General features: G+C 47.4%; 1 protein-coding gene across 11 annotated transcripts in view; it reads right to left on the bottom strand.

Moving 5' to 3' along the window:
• The window catches only part of fbrsl1 (fibrosin-like 1), a 298,333-nt gene extending 292,469 nt beyond the window's left edge, over positions 1 to 5,864 (bottom strand). For 10 of the 11 annotated variants that reach the window (XM_030104194.1, XM_030104190.1, XM_030104189.1 and 7 more), the window contains exon 1: positions 4,468 to 5,863. In XM_030104194.1, coding sequence (XP_029960054.1) covers positions 4,468 to 4,758 — 291 coding nt within the window. In that variant the 5' untranslated portion in view covers positions 4,759 to 5,863. Of the gene's footprint in view, positions 1 to 4,467 lie in introns of all 11 variants that reach the window. The other variant, XM_030104195.1, reaches the window with a different exon arrangement.
• Between the last annotated feature and the right edge of the window lie 6,012 nt (positions 5,865 to 11,876).

Genomic DNA, 11,876 nt, shown 5'->3' on the forward strand with positions numbered 1-11,876 from the left:
GATCGCCGCAACCCCTGCAACAAATCTGCTGCCTCGCCACGGAGGCAAGACGTCTTACTCCAGAGAAGGCTGCGGTGGCCTCGAGTGTCGGTATCGGTTTGCAATGTGTAACTCAAGTGGCACTCGGTGGAGCAGGAGCGTGGACAAAAACACAGCTGACCGCTATCAGAGTGCCACGGTATTTAAAATCTTGTTCAAGCATTGACTTGAACTCACACCGAAAAAGAGTCACAGAATCACAGTAGAAGCTTTTAAATCTGAAAAATCTCATAACATTGTGGAAAGTGTGATATACGAGAGGAGGCGGCGACGGCCCGGAGTTTAAAGTGGAGATTTTATAACAGGAAGGTCACTGAGGGTTACGTCAAACTCGAGCCAAGTCAAATAGGTGGATCATAAACGGAGAGCAGCCAAAGCGCGATCCGACCTGAAGCGCCTCCGTCTGCAGCCTGACATGCGGGATAACCTGACTGCTCGCGACGACACATCCAAACATGGTGATTTTCGGAGGAAATCTTTCTCGTCCCAGCGCTTGATGAAATATAATGACACATACTTGTAGCCGGAATGCCGCTGGCTTGGATCCACGCACCAGCTGGCAAAATACAGGCAGAGAAAGTGAAGCAGCAACTCGCAGCTTCCTTAACAACTACTGTCAAGCTCCCCCCGGGCAGCGGGGACTACATTTCCCCATATTGCACGAGTAGAGCTGCTCAGCGGCCGACAGCAGACGATGATTAGTGTGTAAAACTGTAGAATTCAGAGCACTGCATGGGGGGAAAAGGGGAAGAAAACCATCCCTGGTTGGATTAAAGGAACCTACTCAACACCCCATGAACTCATTCTGGCCTCAGTCCTCGACCTTTCCGCCTCCCGCCCTTGACATTGTTGCAATATCAGGAAATCAACTCAACCTAAACCCCCATTAGAGTGAATTTAGAAAGTCGTGCTGCGGAACGAAAACCCCAAACAAATCTGTAAATTCATGTTAAAGCAGATGAACAGAAGGATTGTGGATTAACGCGAGGGGATTTGCCACTCCGACGTCACTCACAGAGCAAATGGAGCAAATCAAACATCTTATTAATACTGTGACAGATGGATAATTGTGTCATTTTATTATCCGTTCACTTGTTCGATACCCACAGGGAGGCTTCTGGAGGGCTTAAGCCGTGGCGGGTAATTGTTTTATAGCACTGCTGTCAGGTGAATTCCTTCTTTCTCTGGGAAATTGGCCTTCCAGCTGGTGAACGGATACCCAAATGTCAATCCGTCTATTTCTTTTAATGCTTTGGTTGCATTTTTTTTTTCCAAGTGCCATATCTAAAAGCATTTTTCCTTTACTATACATGTCTCAATTCTTCGCTTCCAAACCATTGAAAATCTGACTCAATGCGTTCTCCCATGTCCTGAAAAAGCCCACAGTTGCAGATTGTTTGCACGTGAATCATCGCTGCATCATCCCTGACGTTTCTCTAATCACGATGAGGAGCCCGTGACAAAGCGGGACGGCTGTGTTTGTGCAGCTGATTTGCGCAGGTAAGCGAGCGCCTTTTCCTCCGAGAAGCGAGGGGGATTCGAGTTCAAATAAACACGCCGTAATCAAATGCGGCTGTGGATCCAAATTGCTTCCGGCTGTAACGAAGCAGGTTACGGGGAGCGGGGCGAGGCCACCGTACGGGAGCCTGAGAAACTCATCCACAGACAGATGCCACTGAGCCCAACTTGCAGGCAAAAGTGGGACAATCACCTTTCAGTAACCGAAAGGTGTCGAGGATTTGATCAAACACGCTCATCCTGGTGCGCTTAGGCGAACAGGAAAACGGATTACAGAGAGATTAGACGAAATAAGATTAAATGAGAGTAAATATTGGTACACTGGCCATACGGGCTCACTGAGCCAAGGGAGGATGGGATATTAATGTTGGAGGAACGCTAATGAGACGGCGACTGTGCTGAGCGGCCTGACAGAAACTCCACCGAGCAGGTCCATCAGTCACTTCAGAGAGGTCAAAAACACCGCGCGCTCTCGCCGCCAAGGCCGCGCCGGCTTATCGGAGCATGATGCAATAGGTCAGAGCTATTCCCCGGCTGCTGCGACCCCCCCCCCCCCCCCCCCCCCCCCTCGTAATAGATGAGTAATTAGCGCAGGTAGCGCAGGTCATGAGCTCCACTCAAGCATACAGCAAGTAAGTGAAAACATGAGTCATGGCCGATGATGTGATGTTTCCACCGGGGACGCACTTCAAGAAGAGAGCGCCGCTCGCCGCAACGCACGGAAACAAACGTGATTAGCGCCGTCATTTACTGTAAACAATACATCAAATTAGTATAAAGTCAACACTGTTATTCCATTTGTCTGGTGGATGGGAAATCAAGGGGCAACGCAGGAAAAAAAACAAAACAGAACCGATCGGTGCACATCCATTTTCATAATTGTACCAGATCCACCAACATCATTTAATAAGCACAGGCCATTTGCATGCAAATCAGACCAATTACCAAGAAGTAGCTGGCATGTGAGTATCATTTCACATAGAGCCGTATCATGCCTCATTTGCACAGCCTTGAAACATAAGCTTCCAGGCTGTATTTTTTTTTCCCCTTTCTTCGGCGTTCACTCAACGTGCATTTAGCACTTCAGTGAGAAAACTATTATCGGCGATAAACGTGTAAAACAAAAACCTCATAATTATGCCGCTTCTTTTCACCCTCCAACACAAACACGCAGCGCTTTTATTAGCGTCCACTGGGGAAACCTCTCCCTAAAAAACACAACACAGCTGCACGCAGTAACGCTGTGATGCTACATGCGAGCTGGAGCGAGCTGGAAGAGCGCCGGCGGCCGTCAGGACAGGACGGCTCTGTTGACAGCAGAAGACGCAGGTAGAAAGCACTCTGCTGCTTTGACATCTTCAAAGTCTTTCCCAGTCAGCGTTTGTCAGGAGTGGCAGCCAAGCAAGCACAAAGGGCAGAAAACCCACACACACACACACACACACACACACACACATAGCCTCACAGGGCACTGCGTTCATGCAAACCGAGGAAAATGGGCACCGACACACTCGTTTTATGGACATTTGATAACATGTAACAAGTTTATCTGGCGGAAGCCGGGCTGCAGCACAGCAGCGCTATCAGCCGGGATTCATCCCCCTTTATACTCTTCCTCAATCCTTCCTTTCAAGCATTATGTTTTAAAGACTCTGGAGTAGCTAGATAGTTTGATTTTTTTTCTCTCCTCCAGATGTTTTCATCTGTTATCCTGCTTACACTGAGAAGAGGATCATGAGCATTCTCTCCTCGCTCCTCTCCTATCTGCTCTGACACCCACTCTGAAACGCCATGAAGGGCCGGGCCGAATGGAACGGCAATATAATTACTGATGACCCCGACAGGTTAAACGTGTTAACAGATGGGAGGTGGAGAATTGATTATCGGCTCCAAGTATAAGTGAATCTTTCCACGACTGTTGACAATTTCATGCCACAAATCTGCATTCCAGCATTGTTCTGACTGAGCACTCTGGAGGAGGCAGGAGTCAACCCTGACTGATTATGACCATATTTAAGCCTACATGGGAGGCTGTGATTGAATTCTACCATCCGCACGCTTTCAAATGAGGTCATCTTTGTAAAATACACACAACGCAGGGATATGATTTGCGTCTGTTATTAAAGGCTGTGATTTATATTTCATCTACAGTAGTGCTATCGTTCCCAGAATGAGCCATAAGGCTGCCTGTCTTGTCAGTGCGCCTGACATCCCACAGGGAGCAATCTTTTTATTTGTCATTTGGAACGTAATGAGATAAAGGAGACAAATAAGAAGGATCATAACAGATCCTCCTCTTTTTTCCTGAAATCGTTCTTCTGACGTCTCACACACAGGAATGACAGGAGCACAGCTATCAGCTGGAACACATGAATGGTGCAATATTCAGCTTTATCAGAGGGAAGAAAGAGTGAATCAGAGCAGCCCGAGCCCACGGTGACAGCACAGCACCTGTTTATATTCCTGGGCAAACCATACGCTGCCAATGATTAACTTCTCATTCACCAAACTTGTGATATTCAGTCAGCAGAGCGGTGTGCCGCAGCACGCTTCCACAGCCTGGGCTTCAAGTTAGAGGGGGGGGAAATAAAACATACAGTGAAGTGTACAGGTGTCAAAGAGGCTGTGTGATGTGAATGAAAGCAGGGGGTGATCAGGGACACCTGGGGGGGGGGGGGGGGGGGGATCCTCAGATCTACACCAGTAGATGATTGCAAGAGTCATCCAGCATCTAATTAGCATCATCTCAAGGAAACTGCTGACAGATGAGACAACTCCTCTGGGGGTTTGGTGGGTGACTGAAGGTGCGGGGGCTTAGAGGACCCCCCCCCCCCCCCCCCCCCCCCACCCCACCCCCCTTTCCCCCCAGCAGTCTGCATGCAGACAGGTAATGAACCGGCTCCTCCTCACCTCCAGACGGTCCAGGCTGATGAAGCTGGCGATAGCAAATCCATCAATGATGTCCTCCTCCTGCGAGCTGGACTCCCGTCTCTTCCGGCGGGGGGGCCGGGGGGCTCTGGCGGCGGCGGCGGGGCGCGGCGCCTTCTTAGCGGCGTCCCTCCCCGGACTGTGTCCCTCCCTGTCGGAGCAGGAGGAGTTGGGGTCGGGGCTGCGGGCGTCTCTGCTCCCCGCCTCCCGCAGCCTCCGCACCCTCTCCCGCTTGGCCCGGCATCTCCGACCCTGCTTCAGCTTCCCATCCATGCTGCGGGGCGGCGGGGGGGGGAGGGGGGCGAGGAGGGGTGGGGGGGTGGAGGAATAGAAATATAACTCCACAGTACGTGCCGCTCGCGCCGCGCGGCAACGAGTAATAACGCGCGCCGGACCGACGATTATGCGCTGCGCTATCACGCGAGGAAAGGCAGCGCCGTGTGCGCGCGCGAGAGAGCGCCTGAAAAATAACAAAACGCAAAACACAGCCTCGCAACACTCAATGACCTTGAGTGGAAACCCCTTCAATCTCCATTAAAGATAAAGCAGAGAGAGAGAGAGAAAAAAAAAAGAAAAATGTTCAAGTATCCCACGGAGGCGTTGGAGGGGCAGAGCGGAGCGACGCTATTCCGCCGCCGAACGTGTCGACGCGGCGAAAGCAGGTGCAAAACGGCCAAACTGTGACAAATCCACGCATTACACCCGCTTCGCAACTTTTGCTGCGCGGCGATAATGAGGCGCGAGGTGGAAGCCGGAGCTCGCTGCGTGCCGCAGACGGCGCGGAGGAACCGTGTCGCTGGCCGCTGTTGTTTTCCCACCGAGCCGATCCATGATCCGCGGCTGTCAAGAGAAAAAGAGCTCCGGAGACTCTCTCCGTCCGAAACCGAACGCCTCGCCGAACGAGCGCGGATCGGTCGTGGGGCTGTCGGAGGAGTGAATAATCCCGTGGCAGATGACTTTTAAGCCATAATATTCCTCTCTGCGCTTCAGGAGCAAAAAGAAGAAGGAAAAAAAAAAAAAGAGAAAAGAAAAAGGATCCCAAGTCTGAGCGCTACTTATGCGCAATATTTCCTAAATGACCCGAAGCGTCCGAAAAAGACAAGCATCCAGTGTGCGATCAAACTCCATGAGGCGATGAAGCGGTCTATTCCAGTTCAGATAATGTAGAGTTTCCTATAAATCCACTCTAGTCCGTCCCTTGGCAGCTCAGTTGCTCAGTGGTATTTTCTATTCGCATAATAAGGCTTTGATAAGTGTCCTTAAAGCGACAGGAGTGATTAAAATCTCCTCTTCTCCCCCCTCTCATTCCCTTCATCCGAAATTAAGAGACGCAGTCAAGCTTCAGAGAACCCACATAACTGACGTATTTCCGCCACCTCTGGCCTACAATTTACCATAGGAAGGAAGCTGGTGTGAAAAAAAAAAGGGGGAAAAAAATCATCCTCTCTCTCCGTGTTGGGCACACTTTGTCACACAAGGCACTATTTTCAGTCTGGTCTGTCTGCCAGAGCTGATGCCACATCATGCGTTTCCCTGTCACTCCTACAAAATGCAGCACACACATTCACACACACACACACACTCTCTCTCTCACACGCTCATCTATCAGGCTTTGACAGCTCCTCCATTCTTGCCAGTGTTGGCGCTGACCATCATTCCCCTCCTCTCTCTGGATTCCCCTGCAGACAACGGAAAGTGTAAAACTGCATTTCATTGCCACATAAAGGTCAACAATTCAGGAGCGCTGGGTAAATATTTGAAATAAGGGCTGTCATGCTCACACTTTACACAGCTTTTTATTATTTATTATATTATTATTATTATAATAAAGCCTGAAGCTGCAGGGGGGATTCAGGGAATCCTGTGCAAGGTGAAGCACTGCTTTATATATCTGCTCCCAATCAGGAGAAATTAAAGAGATGATTATATAATTGCTGTATTGTGTAACAATTATTTCCATTATAGGTTACACTGCCCCTACTGTGACTTTAACTCCACTTGCACCGTAATGGACAGTTATGCAAGCCTTTATGAAAGTATAATTTCTCTCTCAGCGGAGTCATGGGGATTGGTGTAAATTATATTGGTGTGGAAGCTGCTTAATACATCGACCGAGCGTTTACAGAAGATTAATCATACAGCACCCTCAGTGCGCGACTGTACTCACTGTAAAATCACTGATCTTATCGACAGAAATATACAATATGGGGTCCTTCTAATGGTAATTTAAAGCAAATACACTATCAGTTAAATGAACACATGAGAAAAGAGATTGACAATAAACCAAAGAGACGGTTTACAGGGGACCGTTATCGAGTTTGACGGCCACAGGAAGGAAGTGCTTCCTGTTGAGCTGTGTGGTGCGTCTGTGGTTCAAGTGGTAAAGCAACGCATCCCTCAAACTGAAGGGTTTTAGGTTTGATTCCCGTCTCCACCGGTCCATCTGCGTCAGGTTGCACCTTTGCACGGCAGCTCCGTTGTGTTTGTATATGCATGTTACGTGTGCGTGACTCAATCAGCTACATTTATGGTTAAAATGAACAGAGAACTAAATTCAATAATACAGGCCTACAGATTAAAGATAAGAGGGTGAGATGAGGCAGAGCTTGCTCATGCAGTTCAGTGCATGAGGCAGTAGAAACGACTGAGGAAGTTTACTGGAAATACCTCTTAATATAAATTCAGTGCAGCTCTTCGTCTCTGCAAACTACGACCTTTAAAATGAACAAAAAAGCTATCTGATGAACACTAAAACTGTACATTATTCCCTTTGTAAAGGCATAATTTGCATGATTTATGGCGGCGCCGTTGTACTGGATCACTGAAATTCACTCAGTACAAGTGAGCATAATGATGTATCCAGTGGGTGTATAATACCAATGCATCCAATATCTACCGCAGTCACAGAAGTCAAGAAAGCATCGCGCTTTCCTTGGTATTTGCATGACGCTTTGCTTAACTGGAACCGCACACTTTCTTGAATGCTGTGTGGAACGTGCTGCAGCACAGTCTCAATCACAGGTGTCGAAACATCGCCGCGCTCGTAATACATCAGGTTAAAAGAGGGAATACAAAAAGGAGAGGCGCGATGGCGAAGTCGAAGAAAAGGTGGGGGTGACTTCCCGCTGTGAGAAGCATGTTGATCTAATGAGTCAGCGGCGGTGATTCATCCCACCACCCTCAAACGCTGATGAACGCTGGAGATAAAGGCTGAAGTCACACATGAGGATAAACACACAATAAATAGATGAAGACATAAAGATAGCGTGCAGTGGATGTACAAATCATTTCTACTATGGTATGATTTGGAGGCAGTGAATGGAGTACAGCATGAGTCAGATAGAAATATTTAGGTAGTTTTAGTGGTTCAGGTGTGGGACTTTTCTTTTAAGGTGAGGATCCGCAAAGCAATGCATCAAAATTCAAAGTGAAAGTACTTTTATGCAAATACAGTGTGCTGCAGGGTAAATTATCCAGAGCGAGCGCTGTATGTGATTAAAGCAGGAGAGCGCGCTGAGAGCGAGCGAGCGCGATGAAGTTTTTATAACATCAGGTTGCACTGTAACCTGTGTATATGTGAAAACCCGCTGCTGGCTCGCAGCTGTCTGCGGCCGAACGCCCTCGTGCACTCTCCATCCCGGCCTCTCTGTTCTACCTGTGTGCTGCTCCGGAGAACAATACCCAGGTGAGCAGCACATCAATCTCCGAGTCAATGGACCTTTGAGGTACTGGAGACGGTATCATTTTCATGTTACCTTAACCACTGCTCCACTGCGAATAAACCCTCCACTCTGTTTGAGCAGCTCTGCAAGAACTAATTCAGTAAGGAGATTAAAAAAAAAAAAAAAAAAAAGGGAGTATGGGGGGACCAGGTATGGTGAGAGGGCCGTGGAGGAGAGGGAAGAGATTACCTCTGTTTCTTCCATGCTACTATTTGCTATGAGCTTAATCCATAGCTCCAGACTCTGAGCTCCCACATCGCAGTCAGTCAAACACTGGTCTCTTTGAAATGCTTAGCCCTGGCTGCGCTGGAAGCTAAAGGGAGGGAGCCCGTCATGCTTTCCTGACGTTTAAGTGGCAGAATTGTTTTTCCCTGCGTCTGCCGCCACGATAAGAAGTCATTTGTCGTCGCTGGGGTCAAGGCGCTTCTCGCTTAAGGTTATTTGTGTGTGGTGGTGCTTCTCAGAATGCGCTGCCAGCTGCAGACACGGGATTGAGAGGTGAGGGATCTGAAGCGAGCAATAAAGGAAAATCTCTCCAGAAGTAGACACCGTATCATTTGTAAAGAATATAGCCCTGCAGAAATCAATAAGCCCAGATTTCACACTAGAACACTAGACAGCTGTAAGATGCACAAATCCCCACGCTGTTGTCTGAGAAAAAAATAATACATTTCTGGATAATGTTTGCAGAGCCAGTACATTACATCCATATGCATCACATTTGAAAACCATCTGTTGTCTTCTTAAGGTGTAGCTTAACTGGCAGGTTGTGTTCTCCTGATTGGGTTTGTAAATGTAAAAAAAAAAAATCCCTGTGGGATCAATAAGGTATTTCTATTCTATCCTTTGGCCACACAAGAACATCAGGATAAGTTATCTATTTTCAGTTATTGCTGCATCTCTCTGAGTGTCGGAGCAAGTCTGATATGACTCAGATGAGGTGAGGAATGTAGCTGAGGTAGATAACATGCTTCAAGAGCTCCAGAAAGACCATCTGACACCATCCGGAGGCAGCTTCTAGAGCAAGAGCGCAATACAAATGCCCAGTCCTCGATGCTTTAGGCATTTAGAGGACTTCACGGTAGATTGTCTGATTTCTCCAACTCCGCTTTTCCTCTGACGAGAGCAAAATTCTTCAGATAAAAATTACAAGTTCAACTTTGTCTGAACTTGAATAAATGTCCAGGAGTCACTTTTGCATTCCAGCAGCATGACGTGTATCGATACCAAAAATTATGAGTAAGAATGACTTTTACCTTGGTTTTCAGGCTCGACACTCCAAACTAAAATACATCAGTGGCTGAAAATCTGAATGACGCTTCTTCGTGTCATGGTGACGCAGATTTCATTAAGTTTAACCACTACCATGGCACGTGAGCTGGGATTAGACCGTCGTGAGGCAGGTTAGGTTGTTGCAATAGAGTTTTCATCCCAAAGGGTTGAATTGGATTCATGCTTCCAGTCGGACAACCTCAAATCCTTCATTTTGCTCAGATGCAAAATGAGCTAATTGTCAATAATTTCGCGAAAAAGTTAAGGCTTCGTGACTTTGGCCACCTTGTGTTTTTTCCTCTGGTGACACCAGCAGGCCAGAGTTTTCACCTCTTTAGTGGCTAACAGATGGTGAGCGCTGCCGACTTTGATGATCGCCACGAGGCTAACATTTGTTGTTTGTGCGCGTTAACGGTTATAACAGTTATTGGTTGGACTGCGATGAAATTTGGGACAGACATTCATGTTCCCCTCAAGATGAATTCTAATGACTTTGGTAATACCTTGATTTTTCATCTGTCAAAGCATCGGCCTCACATTTTTAATTGGCTCGATACTTTGGGTTATGACCGACTTCCTACTAAAATGGAAGAAAAAAAACCCCACTATAATTGCCACGGTTAGTTTGTTTGGTTTAGGGAACATATGTGCTAATAAAAGCACAATGGCTTGGGAAAATAATTAGCACAGTAACATTAGCAGGAGTGGATTAACCAATAAGTCTACCAAGACGACCTGGGGGCCTCCGAGCAGGAGCTCTGTGAGCTCCTATTATCGAAGATGGCCACAAAGTCCAAAAGGCTTAAACACTAAAGTCTAAAACAGAGCTGTGAAAGTTATAACGCTGGCCTTTCTTTGGTGTGGAACTTACTTTGGTACAAGGAGAGGGGCTGAGGGGTTTTTATGTGCCAGCCCCAGGGGACACTTATTTTTGAATCCAAACACAAACGTCGGTTATTTCTGAGGTGTTCATGCGTAACCCAGAGAGCCTCCGGAATAGGGATCTACAGCATTTATCTGGGTGAAAACCTCAAAAAAGCCACCATGTTTACCCGAGGGTCAAAGTGAAACGGATTATTTTACAATAAACGCGAGTTACAGCAACTAATTTGAGGTAAAACTCAGACTGGAGAGCTGAAGATTCAGCCTCGAAATGCATTTTAATTTGACAGCATTTGAAGAATACTTGCAGGTGGAGCAGTAGTCTGCTTTCTCGTCTCACTGCGAAGGCTTCAAATTTGTCTGGCGCCTTTCAGGGTGGAGTTTGCATGATCTCGCTGTGTGGTTTCCTAGCTAAGAATGTGAGTGAGTGTGTGTTCGTCCCGTGATGGACTGTTGATCTGTCGAGGGTGTATCCCGCCCTCGCCCATAATTAGCTCGGATCGGCTCCACAAAGCTAGATATGATTAAGCGGTGCAGAAGATGGATGGAAAGAATCATTGCATTTGTTATTTGGTTGAAATCTGACTAATTGATGTTCTTCCCTGCAGCACTAGTTTGGAAATTATTCTGCCTCAAAGCAGGCAGACGAGATTCACAGGATCGTGTACTGAACGCCGTCTTCTTGGAGGAGTATTGAATTTCCTATTGTCCCGACAGATTATTCTAATAATTTTCCTAAATGATTTGCGATTGTTTGCTAAACCACGAGCAGCACACAGATCTATTCAATCCACTGGAAATTCTCTCAGCAGTGACGAGCAGCTGTTTTGAATGTGGGGCTGCTGGATCCTAACAGAGACATCTCAATTTGCTGCCCGAGCTGTCACTGAAGAATTACTGTGAGGGAAAACATAAGTCTGTGGTTTTATGCCTATAGGGCTTTTGACTGCCTCTGTGACACATCATGTAGTAATTCACCAGTTTGGTGGCAATTTACAGGCAGACTCAACAAGAAAGCCGCCTGGGGGCCTCCAGCAACAAGCTCTCTCCTGGGAAAGCGTGGCCGGCTATAGGATTGCCCGGGCCCGGCCTCACAAACCGCTGCATGAAAAATTAACCTGCTCCCTCCACAGACAGAGCTTCCACATCCTCCCTGCCTGAGAGCCTCTTCACACACACCCTTCATCTCTCGCCCTCTTAGTCTCCGCGGCCGTCTCTTCCTTTATGCCTTCTTCCCCTCTTTATCTCACTTGTTTTCTTCTCCCTGCATCGCCAGTGTTATTTAGATCTATCGCCGAGGCACTGCTCCCTATCTCTCGCTTCAAAGACAACAGCTGTTTGTTTCGTGTCGAACACAGACATTTATTTATAGGCTGGCAGACTTTGCATGGAGCCATATCAGATATTGCATGTGCAATGTAAACATGCCCAAAGCTGCTGCCGTCGAGTGATAATGAATCATTCTGGAGGAGTTTATCGCTGAAAGTCAAATGGAAGTCACCAACTTAAACAAGT

Source organism: Salarias fasciatus, chromosome 12 (genome assembly GCF_902148845.1).
Source record: "Salarias fasciatus chromosome 12, fSalaFa1.1, whole genome shotgun sequence".
In the NCBI taxonomy this organism is placed as follows: domain Eukaryota; kingdom Metazoa; phylum Chordata; class Actinopteri; order Blenniiformes; family Blenniidae; genus Salarias; species Salarias fasciatus.